Source organism: Schistocerca nitens, chromosome 3 (genome assembly GCF_023898315.1).
Source record: "Schistocerca nitens isolate TAMUIC-IGC-003100 chromosome 3, iqSchNite1.1, whole genome shotgun sequence".
Taxonomy (NCBI): Eukaryota; Metazoa; Arthropoda; class Insecta; order Orthoptera; family Acrididae; genus Schistocerca; species Schistocerca nitens.
The window spans coordinates 466,797,097-466,822,844 of record NC_064616.1 but is presented as its reverse complement, the minus strand read 5'-3'; the positions used below and the strand labels follow the sequence as shown (position 1 = coordinate 466,822,844).

The 25,748-nt window shown below is 36.8% G+C and overlaps 1 protein-coding gene across 1 annotated transcript in view; it reads right to left on the bottom strand.

The window, feature by feature from the left end:
• LOC126248392 (DNA polymerase zeta catalytic subunit) overlaps positions 1-25,748 on the bottom strand; it is a 227,444-nt gene that overhangs the window by 28,453 nt on the left and 173,243 nt on the right. The window contains exons 19-25 of the mRNA XM_049949342.1: positions 20,709-20,850; positions 11,066-11,196; positions 10,865-10,978; positions 10,165-10,336; positions 9,715-9,858; positions 8,733-8,981; positions 3,615-3,728 (exon numbers count right to left, since the gene is read on the bottom strand). Coding sequence (XP_049805299.1) covers positions 3,615-3,728; positions 8,733-8,981; positions 9,715-9,858; positions 10,165-10,336; positions 10,865-10,978; positions 11,066-11,196; positions 20,709-20,850 — 1,066 coding nt within the window. The remainder of the gene's footprint in view (positions 1-3,614; positions 3,729-8,732; positions 8,982-9,714; positions 9,859-10,164; positions 10,337-10,864; positions 10,979-11,065; positions 11,197-20,708; positions 20,851-25,748) is intronic.

The window sequence follows — 25,748 nt, the reverse complement described above, 5'->3', positions numbered from 1 at the left end:
GTCAGTGCAACATTACTCATCACATGACGTCTGCCTACCATCTGCAAACTAACGGGCTTACTGAATGCCTTAATAAGACCTTGGCCGATATGCTATCAATGTTCATCAATGTTGAGCAGAGCAACTGGGATGAGGTGCTACCTTTTGTGATGTTTGCCTACAACACCGCCAAACAAGACACCATAGGATTTACGCCATTTTTCCTGGTGCATAGGCGTGAAGCGACTACGACAATGGACACTGTGTTTCCATTACATCCTGATGACATGGACAACGACTACATCAGCAAGGTGTTAAGCAGAGCTGAGGAAGCTCAGCAGTTAGCTCGACTCTGCACACTGCAGGCTCAAGAAAACAATCATCGAAGGTATGACACAAGCCACCACCCTGTTGTCTACCAGCCTGGTGACCTCGTCTGGATCTTCACTCCTGTTTGGAAGTTGGGTTGTTTTTGGGGAAGGAGACCAGACAGCGAGGTCATCGGTCTCATCGGATTAGAGAAGGACAGGGAAGGAAGTCGGCCGTGCCCTTTGAAAGGTACCATCCCGGCATTTGCCTGGAGCAATCTAGGGAAATCACGGAAAACCTAAATCAGGATGGCCGGACGTGGGATTGAACCGTCGTCCTCCCGAATGCGAGTCCAGTGTCTACCCACTGCTCCACCTCGCTCGGTCTGTTTGGAAGGCTGGTATCTGTGAGGAGCTCCTCAGGCGCTACTTTGGACCTTATAAGGTTGTAAGACAGTTGTCAGATGATACTTATGAAGTTGAAGATTTCGACCCCGACACAAGACGACGAAAGATCAGAGATACAGTGCACACATCCTTCAAATGAAGCCCTATAAGGACCCTGTCACCCAGGGTGCAAAAAGGCAGCAAAATAAGTTCTAAGAAGATCACCGCCAGGGTGAGAATCAGTTGTCAGGAGGAGTCGGAGTATGCAGGACCGATGACTCGTTCCCGGACTAGGAGGACATAACACCGACACGCTGTTCTCTTAAGGAGAGAGCAATGTCACAGAAGAAGCTGAGTAGCACTGTGGTGTAGTGGTTATGATGCTAAACTGTTGCATGGAGGGTCGTGAGTTCAAAACTCACCTGGACTGTACAATTTTAATTTCTATATTCGGTTCGAGTACATTCTAGAAGTATCCACAAATGTCAAGAATCATTGTACAGGAATGTTCTGTAGCTGTATGTATACTGTATGTGCTCTGGCTGAAGGCAGTTTGATCCGCACTCTTGTATGTGCCAGTGCTGAATAAGCCATAGTTAAGTGAAGTCAGTGTTTGTCATTCATCTAACTACACCTTCTTCTACGTGACAATATGACGACAGACTGAGGACCTTATGGTCATTTTTTTTGCCAGTTCATCTACACAGAGGTAAAGGTGGTTTATTCTGTTCCACAGGATGTAGTAATTCACTCTTTCTGCAGTCATCTGGTGTGGGAGTGGTTTTTTGTTGTAGCCAGTCGATAAGGTCTTTTTTCTGGAAGTTACTGTACGTGCCTAAAGGATAGACAAATGATACGAGGCACTGTCCATAACTATTACTGAAGATTTTCTCATGTTTTTGACAGCTTTTTGATATCAGCAGCTACAGAATGACTCACGAGATTCCACTTCTGTATGCCTTCAGCTGAGACAAATCCCCATTGCATTTTAATACATTGATTAACAGCTATAACCCAGTATGTGTGTGTGGAAACAAAATAACAAAATAGTTTATTACACCAAAATGAGAGCTATTAATTTTATGGCCACACTAAGAGTAGAACATTGTTTTCTTAGATAAAAATGACAGTAAGCTTATTATGTTTACCCCGCTCTGTAGGGAGATATGGTTCCTTTCCACCCTTAGAAACAATTTCAGTATGGCGACTGCATTTCACGCACAGTAACACAAGACCTAATGTCCTCTGAAGATAAAGGGACCACATTTTTCACTACAAGCTCTCAGAATTAACTGCTGTGTGTTTTTTGATTTCAAAACATCATAATAACTATGATCACTAAAGGCAAGCTACAATGTGAGACGACAAATCGCAAAAGAATCAAAGCTTTTAGCCAAGTAGTTTATTTATGATTTTGTGATAAATACTGTGAATCCGACAATTTTATTTTCAGTATTTTTGGGTGGAAACTAAAATGTTTATCGAAAGTCTAACTTCAGTAGCAGATATACCATCTCCTTATTAGCATAAAAGTATTTTCATAGTGTGGCAACACAAAAATCACTGTATACTTGGCACTCCTTCCTCTCCACTCCTGCCCTTTCAGCTCTGCCTTGTCTGGCCCTTCCCAAACTTAGCAGGCCACGTCACCTGGCAACATTGTGCTGCTCATGCTCACAGATCAAGCAACAAACCTAGCACATGAAGCCTGAGAAACATCTGTGATTGGCTGACAGCTAATTCCTACGACTCAACTAACTGAAATGTCAATCACAAATTAATTTTAACTGGAGTATACCAATAAAATGTTGCATCTGTAGGAGATATGGAGTGGGTTACTTAAAAATGCAGAAATGCTTTAATCAACAAACAATCCAGAGAATGTTAAGTAACTCTGCAGTGATACATAATGGATAATGCTGAGGTGAGAACCCTACATGTAACAATGTTACTAAAAATACAGGATATAAAAAACAATGTGGTTGAATATAACAGTAAATGGAGCATTCTCAATGAATGGTTGTGGCCACTATGACAATTTGACAATGAAATTGTACATATGTTCTCAAATTAATAATGCAGGATGATGTTTCTGTGATTTGTAAGTGCATTTGCTACAGATTGGCATTAGAAACTATTAACACAATATGAAAATAAATAACATGAAGACAGATTCTGATTGAAAGTTCTACAAGTTCTGCACTATTGGCTACAGTGTCTCATGTGATAACTCATGAATTATTTGAGTATACAAGTACGGTATTCTCTACACTGGCCATCTTTGAAACAAACACGCATTTGATTTATCTGCTATGGCACAGTGAATATTATGAACGGCTGAAGCAAAAGAACTGTTTTGTTAGACATGTTATATTTTAATCTGGATTTGGAGAATATTAACATGGAAGTATGATACTCTGGAGTTCATAAACAATGTCCTACATCTTCTCTATATATATTGTTATAAAGGGACCACCATTAATTACTGTTTAAAAATGTGTTTTCTCTTAATGCATACTCAGTTAACAAGCTATAGTGTACTACTGAGATGCTGTATTACCACACGTTCTTTCTGTGAAATATTAAATGAACAATGACTCTGAAAAATAAAATTTCTTTTTACTTTATTCACACAGTAGGTTCCATGAAGCACATACACCATACATCAGTAATTTGAAGATATTTGCCATACCACCGGCAACATTTACTTCATTAGCAGTGTCTTCTTGACACAACAGTAGAATTTTATGCACGAGTATAGTGTCACCAATAATGCATTATATGGCACCTCATCTCAAACTAATAGCCATCTGCATTGCTCCCACAGAAGTGTGGATCAACTACACATCTGAATGGATTTGAACAGAGTAATAAAAACGCTACGAGTTGACAACTATATTAAGATCATGCCTTGAATATCAGCTAAAAACATGGCCTTACCTTTGCAACAATTGGACAGCCATCCCTACGCACTGTCTCAATGCCCTTTGCATCGTAAACAGGTACTTCTTGGTCAGGAGATTCGTACATATATCCAACATAGCGTTTCTTTGTCTATAAAAAATATTAAATTCTTGTTAATAGTATGGGATGAAGACAAAAGTCACAAAAATTTCTAGCAATGTTAAAAGTAAATATTAAGCAAGTGTGAAGATGTAATAAGTTCAGCACATTTCAGCTCAACAAAATAAATACTTCTAAGAGGTGAGATATAACAAAAATTGGAAGAAAATTCCTAACATTTAACAATCACCAATTTCACAAAAAACGGTGATTTATATCTGCATACTGTACTTGCATTTTCCAGTTATAACTAAAACACACACAATACATAATGGAATGCTTGAAGTAACAGTTTTCAAAAGAAAAAGAGTTGTGGACACCTGAAATTGTGGTACAACTCAAATATGCATAAAAATCCAGAAAAAATGAAAACCTGATTTACGACTTTAGTTTCTCAGTTTAAATATGTTTCATATTAAATGAATCTTCAGACATTATGTTGTAGAACAATTTTATACGTATGAACGAAAACACAAACTCTAGTCAACTGTTTTTAATCTTAAAAAACCATCATCAGACAATAAGACAATTTGATGGTATGCTGGCAAATAACTAGAGACGATATTACATCAAAAAGGAATAATGCAAAAACTCACACGGTTAAAAATTATCTTTAATTGTGCAGCTGTGGGGAAGTAGAGAACATTAAAACTGAACCACGAATAAGTGAATGAATGAGAGAGGGAAAGGGTGAAGATGGATGAAGGTAGGATGTACATGAGAGAAAAATTAGATTATATGTTAAAATTTTACTACCACTAAATCAAAGACTTGTAAATGAGGAATTACTTGCTTCACCCTTTAGTGGTTGTACAGGGCATTCACAACACCCCAGTCATTCTTAGCAATGGTTTATTATGTAATGGATATGTGTGTACCTTCATGATCTTTGGTACCTTTCTAGAAAGTTATGTGTGAGCCTTGAGCAAAAATAGAATCTACAATGGAAGCCTGATTTCCAAGAAGACATGCAACAATAAGCCCTGATATGATGTCAACACTCTGTGCTACTCTTAATGTTATTGTCCGTTGAGAAAGCTTACAACTGTACCTTGTAGCAGTTGCTTGTCTGTTGTCACACTGTGTGGTGAATTCAGCAATGGATCCTTATGAAGAAGAACAAGAAAGGTTTTGGAAGCTTCTGCAAGAAGCATTAGATGAATCTTCTAGAGGAAGGAGAGGAAACAGACAGTTGTGATGTTCTCTCTCATCATAGCCACACGAAAATGGAGGATGAAAACAACTGAGAACTGCACGTAAGTGCAGCAGATAATCAAAGTACACAAGGTTTCTTTGTTGGAAAGGATAAGATTACCAACAGAAAAACTGTCCGAATCGCAACATTAGAACTCGATGTGTAGATCTTGTAATTCACCTCCCTGGTATGAAACTGGTCACAAAAACTACAAAACCTGCAGTGTAATGTTTCTCGCTATTTATGAATGATGTAATCATTAGAACGATTACATCGAGAACCAACATTTACGTACACCACATTGGACGAAATTTCACAAGAGACTGTGATGCCAAATCAACTGGTGAGGAGGAAATCAAGTTTCTTCTTGGGTCATTGATATTGACAGAGTATTACCAAGCAGGACAAAAAATCTGGAAGCCTTATGAGATATGAACGGTTTTGGAATTGCAATATTTCATGCAACAGTGAGTTTGCAGCAGCATGACTAGTAACGTTACGAAAATACATGAGATTGCATAAGCGTTATTAGAAGTTACGAAAAAAAAAAGAGATAATTTTATAAAAACCAACTTGAAGAGTAACACATAACTGTGGATTATGAAAGATTTCAGAATGCCCTGATAAATTGAAATACAATACATACAACACAAAACTGAAGAACAGATTGGGACAGACAGTGCGACAAATGTGCAGAAAAAGGTGAGGGGATTATGTTAAATTTAGAACAGGGAAAGCTTTATGCTGAGTTGAAACATTACAAACTCAAGTGAGAATTGTGTGCAAGATATTTATTGCTCTCACAGGTTTTCAATAGACTCAGTTTTCACTCTTCGTTGTTGAAGTGGGCAGAATACAGTATATATATATATATCTCAAGATAATAGAGGGAAACATTCCACGTGGGAAAAATATATCTAAAAACAAAGATGATGTGACTTACCGAACGAAAGCGCTGGCAGGTCGATAGACACACAAATAAACACAAACATACACACAAAATTCAAGCTTTCGCAACAAACTGTTGCCTCATCAGGAAAGAGGGAAGGAGAGGGAAAGACGAAAGGATGTCAATATATATATATATATATATATATTCAGTTCTCTCTCTCTCTCTCTCTCTCTCTCTCTCTCTCTGTTTCAAAACCTTCAAAAAAACTGCAACAAACACTGTAAACCTCCTTGTTATCAGCATCCAACAGCAAACAAGCATGTAGCAGTCCATTCCATGGCCTATTGTGTCACAACTGTTCCAGAGTTTACAGACTATTTTTAAACAGAGTGGGCAGAATAGAGTTTATATTCTATTCTGCCCACTCTGTTTAAAAATAGTCTGTAAACTCTGGAACAGTTGTGACACAATAGGCCATGGAATGGACTGCTACATGCTTGTTTGGTGTTGGATGCTGATAACAAGGAGGTTTACAGTGTTTGTTGCAGTTTTTTTGAAGGTTTTGAAACAGAGAGAGAGAGAGAGAGAGAGAGAGAGAGAGAGAGAGAAAACTGAATGTGCATTTGGAATTTTGTGTGCTAAATGGCACACATTGAGAGAGAGAGTAGTGTGTGTGTGTGTGTGTGTGTGTGTGTGTGTGTGTGTGTGTGTGTGTGGTTTACCATTCTCTGTAGTGAACTGCCTGTTTCTGTGTTGTGAGTTCTGGTGATCAATAAAATGTGTGGAGTCGTCTTGAGGTGCATATCAAATGGTTTTCCAATCTTTCAGTACCATAGTAAAGAGTGTTTACTTAATTACTTCAATAAACTTAATCAGAGTAGTCATTTTCAGAAGAGACTTTGTTTCTGCACATACAAATAAAGAAAACAAGAATGAAGTAAAATATCTTCTTTAGTCAGTAGAAGAAGATTAATGGCAAGACAAGGAAAAAAGTTCTATACCAGCCTCTGTTCAAGATACAAGCATATTACAATGAATGCAACAGTTAACTGCATGCCTAACATCTACACAGAAGAGATATAGAGTTAGTCATTGACATGATCAACACGTAATGCTTGCTAGTTTAGCTTACACTGATTTTCTGAGAAAACCAAGCCTGTATTCATGTGTGTTTTCATTCATTTGACAAGGACAATACAGCATTATATGCAGTTTCCACTTATTATTTTTACTATTTTAGCATTTGCAAACAGAACCCTCCCCCCAAGGAAACACTGGCCACAAAATCTGCGACAGATGATACAGGCAGAAATCATTTTCCTTGCATTAATGATGGCACAGTAGTCTAATATATATCTATTTGAATGAAATAAACATAACATAACCACTTTAAAAGGCTTTGTAAATGGAGAAACTCCACAGATCAGTTTGAAACTTTGTAGTAACCACAAACAACAGCGAGAACGCCTTGGGCTGCGGATCGGAGCCGCCAGGCGGGGAAGCCGCCGGCGGTGGAGCACGCACCACCGGGTAAACACAGGACGAGTCGGACGACAGACCGACGACAACTGACAACAACCGACCACGACCGACTATGAGCAACACAACAAGGAAGAGATAAACAATGGAGGCTTGTGGAAACCACAACACCAAACACCAAACATAAATCCACTCGGAACCAGAGCCAGGCAAATGTCAACAATGAGCAATGACCAGAACGCAGTACCGCCGAGATAGAAACGAAATCCAGAGCGAGTACCAGACTGGCTGGACTAGGGCAGAGCGGGTCCCTATATACGAAACCGGAGGGAGTGGCTATTGGCTGCTGTCTGCACGTGGCTTAGCGGTGGCGCCCTCGCTGCACGAGAGCTGCTGCACGGAATAGGCGCCGCAGAGGCGCAGAGGGGCTGACCACGTCCATTTGTTCTGCCGCGTGTTCGACTTCCGCGGTGGAAGGTACTAGAAACTTGAAATATATAACACGCAAAACACAAAAAATCATTATGCTAATAACAATTACTGTGTTGGACTGAGAAAATTTCTTGATTTTCTAATATTGGATAAGATTCGAGTGGTTACAGGACTGGGTATGGTCCTTTAGTAACCATATCAAAGCCATGAAGTGACATAGCAATAGTAGTTATGTCACTGGACTTCAAGATCTCTGGATCCTTACTTAACATGATTTGCTTTGTGGGGCCCGAATAATTATTGAGTTTTAAGAGGCAAAAATGAATTCCAGTGATGAAATGCCACTAAAATTACAAAAACAGTGGTACCTTCAAAAAAAAGAAGAGTAAGTCTACCTCAGAAGAGTTGCTTGTACCACTACAAGAAGAGCTGTCTTTCTGGGAATTTAATCTGTGTTACTAGAATTTATTTTATTGCTTCTTGATTAAAAATAGGTCATTAGTTTAGTCCTGATCATACCTATAAGTTTTATTTTGTGGGTTACATTCAAGCAACTGCAGCTACAAAGGGTCTGCCAATGATAATATTTTTCCTATGGGTAGAGAGGCAGTACTGATGTGTTGGTTTGGTTGCTGTCGCTACTAATTACTGTTCTGTATCAGTTGACCAACCTGTGGGCAAGTGTCACTTAGGTCACTCTGCTTGTTTTTGTAAATGCTACTTCACATGTTTGCTGATTTTACCATTGTGGATATCATAGAATAAACACACTCATATCAAGTTCAGATATCAAATTGCATTACCTTTTAAAGAACTCAAGATGGAAATATGGGAAGAAAACAATGAACCAAAACAGTTGAGAGCCCATGTAAAAATAGGGTTGAGGTTTCACTCTCACCCTATCCACTAGACCTGGCCCTTTGTGACATTTCCCTGTTCCCTTGAATCAAAAGGAAAAGGAGAATAACCACGTTTTATGTTATATTAAAACACATACCTGTAAAATACATGGCTGATATACTTTCTCCAATTTTAATTTCACTGGCTTCGGATTGTCCATTGTAACAGCTTTTGCTATTTCTGATCCAATTTTAAAAGCCTCCTGTCTAGTTCTTCCTGGTACCAGCACAAACAACGAGTCTGTATCTCCATAAACAACCTTCACATTCCATTCTTCTCTGGCTTCAACCAGTTTTATAGCTCTTTCTAAGGTCTCTCTTCCCTTGCTCACCACACTGTCACCAACCTGTTGAAAACAGGATGGAAAGTGGTATGAGAGCAAATGTGACTACATCCATGAATAGATAACAATGAAGACTACATTCATTATTTTTGCAAAGTCAAACTGCTGATACAAAAGCTGATATATCCTATACTAGAAATTAAAATATTATAATCATTCATAGATTACTAATATTGTTCTCACAAATGAGATAAATGAAGAAACAACATAAAAAACAAAGATTTTCCATACCCTGTAGCAAAATGCTGACTACTACTCTCTAGAAAATATTTTGCATTATGATTCCCTTTAGAATTACCATAAAAACAAAAACAAAGTCATTTGTGCCACAAGGGGTCAATATTTATGGATGAGAATGAAAAAATCCCAATTAATCCCTTTAACATGTGAGAAATATACAATTATTGCAGTCCTGAAATTATATTTCACATAAGAAGAATGCCTAACCATTTGATGGTCTGAGTTATGCTTATAACTGCAGAGTCCTCAAACTTGTTGTAAAGTTAAATGAACAGAGCAGAGAAAAAGAAGAGCAAACCAATTCCATGAGAAGCATTCTGATTATAGCTAAATTTTAGAGTGCTCAACATTGTGGTTATAAGTTCTAAAGCAGAGCTTCTAATCCAAATGTAAGGTACACAGATTTTTTTACAAACTGAAAATAGATGTAAGCAACACAAACTTAACAAAACTGTTACGTCTTTATTTTTGCAAAAGTATAATTATTTAACATTACCTCTATGCATGGCATCCTGCCAGAGAAGTTGGCTGAAGTATAACCATAAGTGACATTTGCTATCAGTTTAAGTCCAAGTTGTCTTGAATGTAGCACTCTTTGCAGTACTCTGTTGGTTGCATTATCCTTCATAGACTTTTTCACCTAAGTTTGGATTAGAAAAATTATGTAAAAAAATTGTTGTGACAAAATATTACACATAACACAAATTTTTAAGGAGCATAAGGCTATAACTGTTGAATGAGTCCCATTTCTTTTAAGTGTAATACTTATCATTTCAAATCATTGTTTGATAGATTACTGAAAAAGTGACAAACAAACCTGTAAAAAAAGTTCAAATTTGTATTCATGGTATCCTGATACATTCATAAAATATTATGCCAGTTAATGAAGGATCTAAGGCAACAATTACATGCATAGTCTGTCACTGCACTGTACTAATTCACCTACCATTAATCTTGTTTCCAGTATTTCCTCCAGCATACGAGGTAGAATGCCTTTGCGGATATTCTCCTTAACAAATGCAATACCAGAGGGAGACACGTTTATATCCTTCTCTAAACTTTTTAAGAGATGTGGATTAACTCTTAATTTTGTGCACCCAAATCTGAATGGTCCAGTTCTGAATGAAAGAACAACATGCCATTAATACAGCCTCTATATGAAATAAAGGTATAAGATAAGGCAATGTGCACTGTTTTGATTAGCAACAATGAAAAAAAAAATAAAGAAATAAATAAATAAATTCAAATGTGTGTGAATTCTTAAGGGACCAAACTACTGAGGTCATTGGTCCCTACACTTACACACTATTTCAACTAACTTATGCTAAGAACAACACACACACACACACACACACACACCCAAGGGGCCGAGCAACAATGAAAATTAAACAAGTTTCACACAGCTGCAACAAGAGCTCTGTGTCCTCGTAACATTTATTTCCACTTTTCCCTACAATTAATATTTAGTCAAATACAATCAATGAAACAAAGCAGCATTGGTGAAATGGATTGGGAAAATAGCGCGGACAAAATTCAGTAACTGAATGGCTGTTATGTATAGAATTAAAAAAATAAAATTTAATGCTACTATATAATACCTATACAGGGTAGAAAACTGTCTAAAACTTATGAATGAATTAACTTACTGTCCAAGTTCTTCAATCCTCCCCAAGCATGTAGAGAAACAGTAATTGTATGCAATCATCATTGATGGGTATAAGCTTTGAAAGTCCAACACTATAACAGGGTCTGTGTAGAACCTGCAACAGAAATAAATATGATGATGTCACCTTATTCTAAACACTGAACATACAACTATAAATTCACAAAAAATGTCTTGTCATCACCTTGACATGGGCTCCATAATAAGAGGTAAACATTCAGGTGCTCTCATTTTTGCTCTTTGTTGAACACTCGGGGAGACTGGTACAAAGTTGTATGGTTTTGCCAAACGCAACATCATAGACTCGACTCTAAACTGGGAAAAGAATTACATAACTGAATCAAATCATTTAATTTTTACATAGGAATGGAATGTAGATTACTTTTTTATTAGAAAAATGTCTTGATTGCATTTGGTGGAGAAAAATTAAGAAAAGACATAAGAGGAAAACAATTATTAAATATAAATACAATTATTAAATATAAATATTTACAAATATTAAAATTTACAATACAAATAGACCCAGTATGATGTTATGGAAGTAACACATCACATTGTCCATTACTTTAGTGTATAGTTGTGGTGGTACCACATTCAAATGTGGTGGATACATTCAAGACATCAGGTTGTCATCTATAGCAAATTGTGACTATTTAAAATCAACTGCTGTGCTTGCTCATGCGTTGTACTTTAAAATGGAGCAGGTATGTTCACAGAGGGCATCTGAGCATGTGTGGCTTACATGTGCAAAAAGAACAATTTAAAAAAAATATTATGTTTAAAAATCTATAACATAAACATTATTTTTCCATTTTGTGAAATATAACCAATAGCAATTTACAATACCAAAACAAACTTTGATAATCGTAAAAGCAGATCCCAGACTGAGATTTATAGGAAGAATCTTAAGGAAATGTAACTCATCCATGACGGAAGTGGCTTACAAAGGGTTTGTTTGACTGATTCTTGAGTATTGTTCATCAATCTGGGACCTTTACCAGGTAGGACTGATAGAAGGGATAGAGATGATCCAATGAAGAGCAGCATGTTACATCACAAGGTCATTTAGTTGGTGTAGGAGTAGTACAGATATGCTCAAGAAACTCCAGTGGCAGATGCTACAAGTGAGGCATTGTGCATCACAGAGACATTTACTACTGAAATTTCGAGACAGCACTTTCTGGGAGGAGTCAGACAACATATTACTTCCTCCGACATACATCTCATGAAATTACCACATCAAGCAAATTCGAGAAATTAAGAGCTAATACAAAGGCCAACCAACAATCATTCTTCCCATGCGCCATTTGTTTAGAGGATCAGGAAAGGGGAGATCAGTTTGTGGTACTGAAAGTACCCTGTCACACACCATTAGGTGGCTTAATGGTGGCTTGCAGAGTATGATGCAGATGTCAATGAGAATCAAATATCTGATAAAACGAAGTGAACATAATTGTTCACTACTGTACCTGGGGAGCATATAAAATTATATAAAGAAAAGAAACATAATAGTTAAAGAGAGAGAATTTTGCCAGTAAAGGACGATAAAACGAAAAAGAAGAGTTAACTGACAATGGTTCAATGTACCTGCTAGTGGCTGTGATATGCAAGTGGGCTCTTGTTTTCTTGTTATTCCTTTTGGTTTGAGATGTGCAGTGACAAAGTACAAAGGATGACTCATTAGAGTTGAAACTAGTTAACTGTCAACAATTGTGATTAAGACATTTGTGAATAAAAAGTATTTTTAAACATACTGTGTGCTACAATTTGACAATGTCAGGTTTCATTGAAAGTGTAGGTTGTGGTAGATAAGGTCATTACACTCTGTATCAATATGGATCTTCTGTACTACTACAGAAAGTAGCCAATGATAATCTTTTTGTGTATTGCAACAGATCATTAATTTTCTCCTCTATGACAAAGGATTGTTTTTAAAAACTAATTTTGTTTACATTCTTCTGTTCCTGAGATTTTTTGTAGGCAGCACATACAGCTTCACTAAACATTTCTGACTCTTTCTAATTTTTTTTTTTTCAGCATATTCTTTTGGAAGTTCAGTCCATCTCACCTATTCTATTACACCAGTGTTTGGTGTGATGAATACTTCACAGATTGGCAACACACATGTATCTGATACAGCACATCACCTTGAATTCTTTACATCTACAGTTAGCTGGGTGCAAGTTGGGAATAAATGGAGTGACTCCTCCCATACATCAAAACAGAAATACATGTTGATGTTCTGACATATAGATTCCATATACAAAATTAAGAGATATAATTACCACCCAGTCCTTACCTTCAGTAGGAAAAGTTCTTAGTACTGCAGTTATACATACTTAAAATAACAAAAAATTATCCTGACTTTCAGAATTGTTAGTTCCTTCCTCAAGGGAGGATAGGGGGATGGGTTGGGGAAAGTTGACAGAAAGGGCAGGTCAACTGGACTCCTGGTTGAGAGGGACCCATCTGTTGTGAATATGAGAGAAACTTAAATCATTTTCTGTTTTAAGTGCGTCTATGAGCACTATTGGGAGTTGTTTCCTCTGAATGTAAGTCCTAGCCACACTTTCTATTTCTCATATTGAATATGCATCTTTGTGGTATTCAATCTCTCTGAACACAAATAACTAAAACTGAAATTCACTTCTTTCCACCACATCCCAGCAACCCTGGCAATCAGCCAAACACTGTGGGTACAACAGCAGCTTACTTTTGTCTTAGCCACCTGAAATTAGCATCAAAGAAAGTCCAGGATTCATCCCTTTGATGGTCCTAGGATTTTTTGCTTTAACTTATAGTTTATTTAATCATTTGTTAATTTCAAATGTTGAAATGCCATTTGTAGCTCATGTTATACTTTAGATCCTCTTATATCTGGCTGGGTAAGTCAGCTCAAAGGTAGGAGGAAGGCAAAGGCATTGTGAATGATTAGTCTGATAACATATACATTTCAGGCACAGGAGACATGCCAAAAACTCTGTAGCAAAACTTTACCACAAACATCGAACAACTGATGCTAGTAACGATAATGAATAATAATACAGTTTTGTTACATACTTGCCCAAATTATCATTTGATCCTCAATGAATTATTCTACATTAGTATTTCTCCTACAGAATCTACTGCAGCCTTATTTTTAGATTACCTATCTTCATATTAACCTGTTTTTGCCTATTAATTTTCATATATTTTCATGCCCACATACCACGGAGTTTTTGCATATAACTCTAAACGATGTGTGTGAAGCACAAAATTCTGTTTGTTTTTCATGTTGCATGAGATTGAAAATTGTTCCACTCAACTGTGACAGGGTGCTGCAGCAACCAGTTTCAAATATTAGAAAGTTATAACACCAGTTTCTGAACACAATTATTTGTCCATGTGCTAACAGAGCAGCTTAACCACAATGCTGCCCACAAACTAACAAATATGTATAAAGTACAAAACTTGCTTTTATTGCATTATTGTCAATTAAAGTAATGACATATCATAATATTAAAATTTTATTGTAAATTATATTGTGCCGAAACAAAATTGAAGGAAAAGTTTAATTCATCATTCTTAAGCTCTGCTAAATTTCTCACTGTACTCGATTCTTATCGTAATCTCAAATTCTTCAAACCTCTGGAAAGATTATTTTTAATCCTGGTATTTTAATCATACCTCATGTTCTTGTTGTTTGAGAAAAGAAATACATTGGTAACAATGTTGGGCAACAATGAGTATCTATACTGAGACACAGTCGTCAAAATAACAAGTTGTTCAAAGAGGCCGCTGGAGGGCATACTGGGACTTATGTCCGGATAAAATTCTGTATTCTGATAAGATAATCTCTGAGTTTTTTAAGGAAATTATTCCATAACTAATGAATAATGTAACTGTAGCTGGGCTATGGTGCCTTATTAAGTTCTGGACAGAGGTTACCCAAATCATGTTGTGACTTTGTTGTTGTGCCAAAATCTTAAAAGTAGCTACTTCTTGGATTTAAATATTTTAAAAAAACTGAAACTTCAGATACTGTGACTGAATAGCAGACAATGTGTCATATGAAAACTGAACGAAAACTCCAGCATTTGAAAAATGTGTAACACCTACAAAGCATTTATGTGAATGAAATGAAGTTCGTGCCACAGATAAGATACTTGACAGTACAAATGGTTAAGACTATAGATTGTTTATGATGTTTAACTTTTGAGAATTCAGTTCTAAACACAACAGCATGCAACTGAAGAAGGTCTGAGTACATTCCATGGATTTGCAACTAAGTCTACATCTACATCTACATTTCTACTGCACAAGCCACCCAACGGTGTGTGGCGGAGGGCACTTTACGTGCCACTGTCATTACCTCCCTTTCCTGTTCCAGTCGCGTATGGTTCACGGGAAGAACGACGGCCGAAAAGCCTCTGTGCGCACTCAAATCTCTCTAATTTTACATTCGTGATCTCCTCAGGATGTATAAGTAGGGGGAAGCAATATATTCGATACCTCATTGAGAAACGCACCCTCTCAAAACCTGGACAGCAAGCTACACCACGATGCAGAGCGCCCCCCTTCAAAGTCTGCCACTTTAGTTTGCTAAACATCTCCGTAACGCTATCTCACTTACCAAATAACCCTGTGACGAAACCCGCTGCTCTTCTTTGGATCTTCTCTATCTCCTCTGTCAACCCGACCTGGTTCGGATCCCACACTGATGAGCAAATAATCAAGTATAGGTCGAACGAGTGTTTTGTAACCCACCTCCTTTGTTGATGGACTACATTTTCTAAGGACTCTCCCAATGAATATCAACCTGGCACCCGCCTTACCAACAATTAATTTTATATGATCATTCCACTTCAAATCGTTCCGTATGCATACTCCCAGATATTTTACAGAAGTAACTACTACCAGTGTTTGTTCTGCTATCATATAATCATACACTAAAGGATCCTTCTTTCTATGTATTCGCAATATATATTACCTTTTTCTATGTTAAGGGTCAGTTGCCACTCCCTGCACCAAGTGCCTATCCCCTGCAGATCTTCCTGCATTTCACGGCAATTTTCTAATGCTGCAACTATGAGGCATTAACAATTATTGCTGGAGGTCTTTGAAAAACTATCTGCAGGTCAACCATATCCCAGAAATGTTTGATGGATGAGCCTTTAGGCAAATATGGAGGTCGAGGAGGCAGTGTTATCTCTCATTCCTCGAAGAAGGCATTTCAGACCACAAGTAACTGGGCATTTTCCTGCAGAAGTATGGCAAGTGGAACTAATATAAAATCTTGAATGAGCAGCCATGAGAGGCCTCTGGCATAACCCCATCAGTATTCACTTTAATAAAACTGCAATGCTTGTCAAATATACATTATCTGATCACAAGGGTTCAGACAACCCCTACACAATGAAAAATTGAGCACTAGATGTCATGAGAGGTGGACCCACCAACATGAAAAGAGGTGAGGAATTGTCAATAGTGAAGCTCTAACAGCACAATCGCTTGGTCAAGAGAGCTCAGTGACTTCAAATGATCGGTGAATTCCAAAGTGATATCAGCAGTACAGCTAACACAATCAATGTGCACAGGGAGTTGAAGAGAATGAGGTAGAATGGTCAAGGTACTCCTCATACTTTTCTGTGGTCTATGCTAGGTGACACTTGAGGTGGTAAGAATGATACCAATGGACAGCAGATGACAGGAATTGACTGATTTGGAGTGCTGAATGACACTACACCTTGCGAAAACCCGATGGATGAGTTTGGGTTTGATGAACACCTGGAGAATGTTACTTGCCATCATGATACAGAAGTGGTGGTGTTTTTCATATTTAGGCTGTAGTCCATTTATTGCACTTAAGAAAATGCTAAAAGCAGAAGGATATGAACATATTTTACAGCAGTATGTACTGCATATAGCAGAACAAAAGCTCGGAGACAATAAGAGTTTGTACCAGCTTCACAGTGCATCCTGTGACAACAGTATCTACACCTACATCTACATCCACAGTTACATACATGCTCTGCAACTAACCGCATGGTGTATGGCGGAGGGTACCTTGTGCTACTATAGGTCATTCATTTCCTTCCCTACTCCAAATAGAGTGATGGAAGAACCACTGTCTCTATGCCTCTGTATGAACCCTAATTTCTCTTATTTTATCTTTGTGGTCTCATTGGTGGCAGAAGAATTGTTCTACAGGCAGCTTAAATACTGATCCTCTAAATTTTCTCAACAATATTCCACAAAAAGAATGTTGTCTTCCCTCACGAGATTTCCACTTGAGTTCATGAAATGTCTTGTGAGGCAATGGTTTGTAGACACTAATATTCCTAAAATGGGCTGGCACAAGAGTCTGGAGCTGAACCCAAGATAACACCTTTGGGATGAGTTAGAGCACTGACTTTGCTCCACATCACAGTGTCCAACATCACTACCATTTTTTGTTTTGGCTCTTGTGGAAGAATGGGCTGGCATTCTCCCACAAGGATTCATACATCTTACTGGAAGTGTTCCTAACAGAGTCCAAGCCATCAAAAATGAGAAGTATGGACACAAGCCACATTATTTTCCAGATGCTTCTGGTTAGTGTATTATCAACAGATGATTTAAAAGCTACGCTGTGAGAACCTTCATTTTAGAAAATGACAGGTCAAAAATAAGTCTGGGCCTCTCAAGAGGTCAAGGTGATGCAACTTTGGGATAATACATCAATATAACCAATTTGTAAATGATTAGTAACAGCAACTTCTAGAAGGTAGTGCTTTACATAAATACTAACAGACTCACAAATGGTTATTACAGGTGGGTGAGAAATAGTATGGTATTGCATGTGTTTGGGATTGAGGAAACATTTTAAATGCTTATCAAACCAAGAGGGGGTGTTGTCTGATGGATAGTAGCAGTTCCCTAGCCTCAAGGTCAAAGTGTTTTTGTGGCCATTCCCTTATGCTGGACCGCATCATGAATAATCAGCTAATATGATCAAACAGGTTCGTTCATTATGTAACAATGTTGAAGCTGGGGGCAATACAAAGACTCCATAATAGTGGAGCAGACAAATTTCATCTGTTTCCCATATCTTGTGACTAACACAATTAAAATGACTGAGTACTTTGAGCGACTGTTTTCAGCATGGACATAAAATAAGGGGAGGCGACACTACAAACTTACACTCTACATTGCTCTGCAGTTGCTGTCGCCATATTAAATACCCCAAAACGCTGCCTTTAAATATTAAATCTTACATCACTTTTGTGAGCAACACAGTGCCAGGAGAATATTTTCAGACTTTTTTCTGGTTTTAAACACATATTTGATCCAGTACTACGATGCATTTAGCCTCATTAATGTAACTTTGTTTTTGTTGTAAGTTTTGAATAAACAAGAAGAGAAGTATATCATTGACAAGGCTGCTTTCATAAGGCGGCATTTTCCTCAATATTGACTGATGAAAATAATGCTTGGTCTATGTCCTCTTCTGAAAGATAGTGAGGACACATTTTGCTCTGTTTGGTCAGTTTCCAATCTTCCCTTCTCATAGCATTCATCCAGAGAGCTTTTAGAATTGGAATGATAGCAGATCAAAAGTTGAATGACACAAATAAAATCATTACAGTAAAAGAAATCAATGCAACTGAAATTCATGACATAAAGGAAAATATTGCTAAAACAAGTCCAATTATGAAAAAATGTGATTTTTCACAATTTAGACTATAATTGGAACAATTAGTACACTCATAAATGACACAAGCTGGCATCATTTTATCAAAACACTTCCCCTAGAAGCTAATGTTTGGGGAAAATGGCATGGCAGATGTTGGCTCCAACTCTCCTTATTATGCGTCCATGAATTTCAGACATCCAAGTGTGGGCATTTGGTAAGTATGCATTTTTTTTAAAAATGAAATGATCTAGAAGATTAAAGAATGATATTTACAATTAAATGAGGACATACAATTTTTTCAGTTGAAAATTTTAAGCCAGCATTATAACCAGTTTTTTTGGCCACTCTAATGTCATCTGTTCTATGATAGTTTGGAGGTTGTAAAAAAGAACTTAAAATTACAAAAAATAAACATCGACCAATAAGGTGCATTTAATGGAGCTAATTGTTATACTATTTATGGTTACTAAAAATAGTTATACGTAAAGCACTATCTTCATTAACTTGAGGGCAACCATTCTCTACTTCAAAAGGATCTGACAGGACATCAATTCTACATTTGGAATAACATGAGGAAGGATAGAGTAGGAGAAAAGAGGTTGGAAATAATGTCCTCAGAAGATCTTATATATGTTTTCAGGAAGCAATACCTGTGTGATTTGTTGGGTAGTATTCATCTAAGCACATAATTTCCTATTTTTGTAAACTTTTAATAATTTGGCGTATTAAATAAAGTGTGATATGTGAGAGCATTTATTCCTGTCTATGGAATTACCTGGTTTCAGATTTTTCAGTTATTCTCATTTCTTTCACCTCTGATAATTGGAATTCTGAGTTTACTCTAAAAAAATGTACTTCCCAAAAGGGACAGAGTCCTTCACAAAACTTTTGCTATCAACCCAGACAATTAGCTCTTCCCTTTCTATTGAAATGTAAGCGATGCCCAGTCAAACCATCTGAAGCTGAGGCTTATTCTGTCTTCTGTCACCATTCATGGTATGTTTTACTTACACACACTTTTATAAATATTCCAACTACTTGTTCAATTTTCTAGCAAAAAATCCCTCTAGAATCAAAGGCACCTCCATTTTCTCTTTTTTACCCAATGTGTGCTTCTATATAATAACCTAGCATACAAATCACACACACAGTGACCGAACCTGATTGTCCATTTGAGCCTAAATAATTCTCAAAATGTACATCAGTGTAAGAAGTGTGATCTGTAGGAGCATTTCCAATCCAATCCACGGTCAACTACTATTTGGTTAATCATTGGTTTCGTTCATGAATCAGCACAGTAAGAAAGAAGAAATTAGCATACACAATGGGTCTTTACAAACTACAGAATATGCTCACAGCACAAATTCAATACGAAACATGGGTATCATTCTAAACTGGTATCATTTAGACGTCTCAACACAACCATCCTCACTGTCCCATTAAGTATGTTTTTGACTCACTGAAGGACTCAGGTTTGATTCCCAGTACTTCCCTGGATGTTTTCTGAGGTAGAGAGGTCTTGTAGGGGGTGACTCAGTCCTTGAAGGCTGCTTGAATACAGAACTAGAGGCATTATCAGGATTCATCTACTTGCAATAACAGCTGGGGGGATTGGCGACATGCTGATCACGTGTTCAGAATCATAGATCACTCCTCGTACTGCCTTGTAAGCAGCAGTCAGCCAGTTCAAAAAGGCCTAAGGCCTAATCCATGAGTGGTGTTAACATTTACTCACATTATAAATTTCTACATCAAGTATCTCCATCTTACATTAAAAAATTTTCATTTTTATTGGAATTTCCGTTCCTTTTCAGTGGTTATGAACTTACAGAGGCAATTTTATCCACTTAAAAATTGGATATCTCTTTAGAAACACATTTCTACTTTGTACGTAGATGTTGTACAATTATATATTATATCATTCTCTATAACCATTCGGACTCCTGTTTAGTCATTTACTTTCAGTATTAACACAACTTACTGCAATAATTACTACTAATGGTTAAGTTTACTAAAATGACACATAAAAGGCATTAAATCCTGATTTGAAGACTAGGGACATTTTACAATTCTTAAACTAAATAGAACTAAATTTTTTCAGGTGATTATGATATAATTTCACATGTGGTTGTTAAGGAGCATTGGTTCAAAATATTTTAATTCGATGCTTTACCTGCGAGCCTCGAGAAAGAACTTCATAAAACTGTATCCCAAACAATCTTGCCAGCTCACATGTCCGACCAATGAGATCAAGCTGATCCAGCATTTTTACTATCCCACTGACTCTGGTTACATAATGCTCTACTGTCATCCACCTGCACACAAATGTTTATTTGTTAGAAATGTCTTGCTACTTTTTGTACAAGAATGACAGAGTAAACAGGGCAAAAATAAGGCTGAACTTTTATGAAACTAGTGGTTGAAAGACATGTAATGTAGAGAAAGGTAACGAACTTCTTAGATAGCCTAATGTATTAATATTAAGTAAATACACTGAAGTTTTGATTATTTGCCTGCAGAACATTGAAAGACAATGAAATACAAATTAAAGTTGATTAGACATTGTTTGCTAATAAAAGATTTTTTTAATAGATAATGCTTGTTATACAGTTTTAGAGATATGTTGACCAAATAAACACTTTTTCCATTTATGAGCCAAGTCCCAAATGTAGTAACAGTAATTAAATGGAAATGATGCAATTTGTAACCAGACAACTTCACAAAAGATCACTGAAAAAGCAAAGGGGTAAAACAATATGACAGAATAACAGCATCTACTTACAAACTAATGATCAATTGAATTAGAAGCACATATCGAGTACTGTTCAGTACTCACTTGCACCCTGATTACTATAATTCTGTATCACGACACTAACACCAAAATACACAAGATGATGTTGGAGAATCATCCCAATCCATAATTGTTCAATTGCCACCCACATCTCATCTCATTGAGAATGGTTGGAGCTGGGTCCAAGGTGGGCATATCTTGCTCAACAGCATTCCAGATGTTATCAATAAGACTGATTTCAAATGACATGGGAATTCTCACAAACACATTCATGGCCATGGAGTGTTTCTCAAATTATTCTGACACAATTTTGGAGTGATGAGCTTATGCACTAACTTGATAAAAATACATGTTGCCATGGGGGTACTGTAGGTGAGCAAAAGGGTACATGTTATCCTTGAGAAACATTTCACTCAGGATCTGTGGTATGATCACCAGTATATCTGTTTTTCTGTACATATGTATTTATGTTTTTAAGACATGTTCTACATTTTTGAGGACCTCCTTACTACAGAGTTATAGAATGAAAAGTATATTTATCTATGTATTTATTTATTTATCTATCTGAATAGTAGATATTATGAAAAGGACAGTAGCTACTCGCCATATAGCGGAGATGCTGAGGTGCAGATAGAGTAGAGCATGTAGTACAGTTTGTAAGGCAACAAGTGAAATACAGGAGAGAAAAGTAAGAAGGATGGACGATGACTATTGTAATGTGTTAGAAAATTGTAAAAAAGGAAAACAGCATTGGATTATGGGATGGAAGAAAAGCTGTTAGGCAAAACCAAACAATGGAAAGCCCAGGACGGAATGTGACAATATTATGGAAAGGATAGTTGCAACTCACCATATAGTGGAGATGCCGAGCCACAGTGAGTAGGAACCATCCTTTTCACAATATTATCACATTCCATCCTGGATTTTTAATTGCTTGGTTTTGCCTAAAGGCTTTTCTTCCATCCCATAACCCAGTGCTCTTTTCCTTTGTTACTGTTTTCTAAGATGTTACTATACTCATTGTCCATCCTTCTTTTTCTTCTTTTCTGTGTACCACTTGTTGCCTTACAAACTGCACTGCATGCTCTACTCTATCTGTAAGTCAGCATCTCCGCCATATGGTGAGAGCAACTATCCTTTTCATACTATTGTCAGATTCCATCCTACATTTTCCATTGCCTGAATAGTAGGTATGTATGCTGTTAGCTGGTGTCACATGATGGGGGTTATAACAAGAGCATAATTATATGCCATGTAAAAATTCCAATTGCAACAATATCCCCATCATCTGCCTGAACAGGTTCCTGCCACTGTTATGGCACACAGTTCAGTAGTTTAGGTGATCTCTTTCCAAGATTCAAGAATCAAATGGCAGTTCTCATGTGCCCCTATTAATCTCTGTGCTGTATGACATGCCGTGAGTACAGAGATTGGTGTGGGACACAAATTTTCGTACATTAGAGTGAGAAGGCAATGCTCGATGGTATGGCTGCTCTATGATGTTGTTGTTGTCTATTGCTGAATTTGAGAGATATTTTCTACACTGTGGCTCACTATACACAATTACAAATCACAATATTCAAAGGTCACCAATATTTTGTTGCACATGGTGGTTGATCATAGAGGCAGAAGTTATTTATAAATTGTGGTATGCCTTACTCACTATACGCCCTTGACCTAATGACACCTTACACGTCCAACACCTGTATAATCTCAGAGAAAGAGTTTCCCTTGTGTTGAATAATCACAATATGGCCACAATCATGTGTGATGGTACATTCTGTCTATGCTTTACTTGACTGTCAGAACAATGGGCAATAGTAGGTTTGAAAACATCCCAGTCACATGAGATGTCACATTATATTAGAAAATATGCTCGAAAGCCTAATTAAAGAAAAAAATAAAAAAGTCTTAAGTGAATGCCATGAAGCAGACAAATTCACTGATCTAATTAAAAAAACCTGGCTCCAAACTAAACTTCTTAGAATACACCAGAGACAATGCCCGGTCAGCAACCAGCATTGATAACATTATGAAAATTATGTGCTTGAAGACGTTCATAAATTTTGCTTAGATATAGGAATGTCTGACATAAAGCACTGTTTATTGAACTGGCAAAAAACAAGCACAGAAACCTCACCTAAAAATAAGCCGAAGTACTTTAAAAGAAATTTCAGCTCAGAAAATTTAACTGTATTCCAGGACAGATTAAAATAGACAGACTGGCAATGTAACAATAACAAGTCAATTAATGAAAACTTTCAAAAATTCCTAAACAGCTTCCTTCTTGTATTCAATGAAACCTTTCCACCTAAGTGTGCCAACACCAAAGTGACAAGTAAACTAACTTGGATAACAGAAGGAATAAAAATTTCTAGTGCTAGGAAACAGCAGCTGCACAAAGAGCTGAAATATAACAAAGATCTAGCTTTTATTCAATATGTGAAGCATTATAAAAATGTTTTCAAAAATGTTGTAAAGGCAGCAAAACAAATGTTTAACAGCGATCTAATCTCAAATCATAATAATAAATCAAAAGCAGTGCGGTCTGTTGTTATATCAGAATTGGGCATTAAAGTCGTCAGCCATGAAACTTGTAAAATAAAGCAAGAAAACACCACCATCGTAAATCCTGCTCAAATATCGGAACACTTGAATGAATTCTTTATCAATGTGACAAAATCAAATATCAATGTTACAAATTACAATAAAAATGTATGTCCATATGGGCTTGATCGAATAAATATATCTCCCATGAAATTTAGAAATATTACAATGAAAGAAATAGAAGACATTATATTATCACTACGAAATAAAAATTCGGTGGGTTCGGATGGGATACCTGCGAAAGTAATTAAATTTGTGTACAAAATAGTAAGTCCTCCACTAGCCGAATTAATTAACAAATCATTCGAAGAAGGTTGTTTTCCAGAATCATTAAAATACGCAGAAATAAAACCACTTTTCAAGAAAGGGTCAAGAGAAGATATGGGGAATTATCGTCCTATCTCCCTCCTTCCACTGCTGTCAAAAATTTTCGAGAAAGTAGCTGCTATCCAAATTCAAAACTTTAATGTATCACAGGGGATTATTTTGTGCAATCAGTTTGGCTTCCAGCAAGGGAAAAATACAACAGATGCCATAAATAATTTCATAGAAAAAATTAGCACAGCTCCAGACAAAAACAGTAAAGTAGCTGGAATTTTCTGCGACCTGACAAAGGCTTTCGATTCCGTAAATCATTCCTTGCTAATCCACAAACTAGAAAAATATGAGATTAAGGGTGCAGTACTTCAGTGGCTTACTTCTTACTTATCGAATGGAAAACAAAGAACAATCATCTCTTCAAATGGTGTAAACTGCCATTCAGACTGGAAAACAACAACACAGGGTGTCCCGCAAGGTTCAATCCTCGGTCCACTTCTCTTTCTATTGTATGTCAACGACTTACCATTAAACATAAATTCACCATCCATTCTGTTTGCTGATGACACGTCTGTCTTGATAGAAAGTGAAGAAACAGAAACGATTACTGATAGAGTCACTGGTGCATTAGACAGGCTAGAGTCATTGTTCCAGTTAAATGGTCTGAAGTTTAACATATCAAAAGCAAACTTGATTCAATTCAGAACCAAACAGTCAAACAACCAGGAAATTAGTATAAATCATAAAAGTGAAGAATTGACAGAAGTGCATTCTGCCAAATTTCTAGGTCTACACCTCGATAAGAATTTAAACTGCAACACACATATTGAGTACCTGTGCAGCAAACTGGATAGCTTTGCATATGCCATGCATATATTATCAAGTGCTACTAACATGTCCACTCACAAAGTAGCATATCTAAGTTACTTTGAATCAGTAATAAGATATGGTATTATTTTCTGGGGGAGCTCTAATAATATATCTTGTGTACTGAAGCTCCAGAAGAAAATTATCAGAAATATGTGCACTGCACAGCAAAGAGAATCATGTCGTCCATTATTACAGAAACTAAAAATTTTGACTATCCCCTCCCTATACATATACGAGCTAATGATATTTTTACACAACAAACTGGAACTGTTCATTAAAAACCAATTTGCTCATCCATACAGTACAAGGAATAAAGATAATTTTATGCTTCCTGCCCATAGATTGAAATTATATGCTCAGACCCCACAATATATGGGATTGAAAGTCTACAACAAACTTAAAGGCAAAACATTCTAAACATGGAACTAGGGATACTAAAAAAGAAGTTACATGAAATTCTTATACACAAATGTTATTACTCATTAGAAGAGTTCATGGAAGATGAACTGATAATTTTAGCAGAATCTAACTGCAAACTAGCATTGTATTGTGAAAAAAGCTAACTGTCCATTATCAAGAAAGATATTTACCTATGCTGGAAAATAAGAAAATATCGATATTGCTACA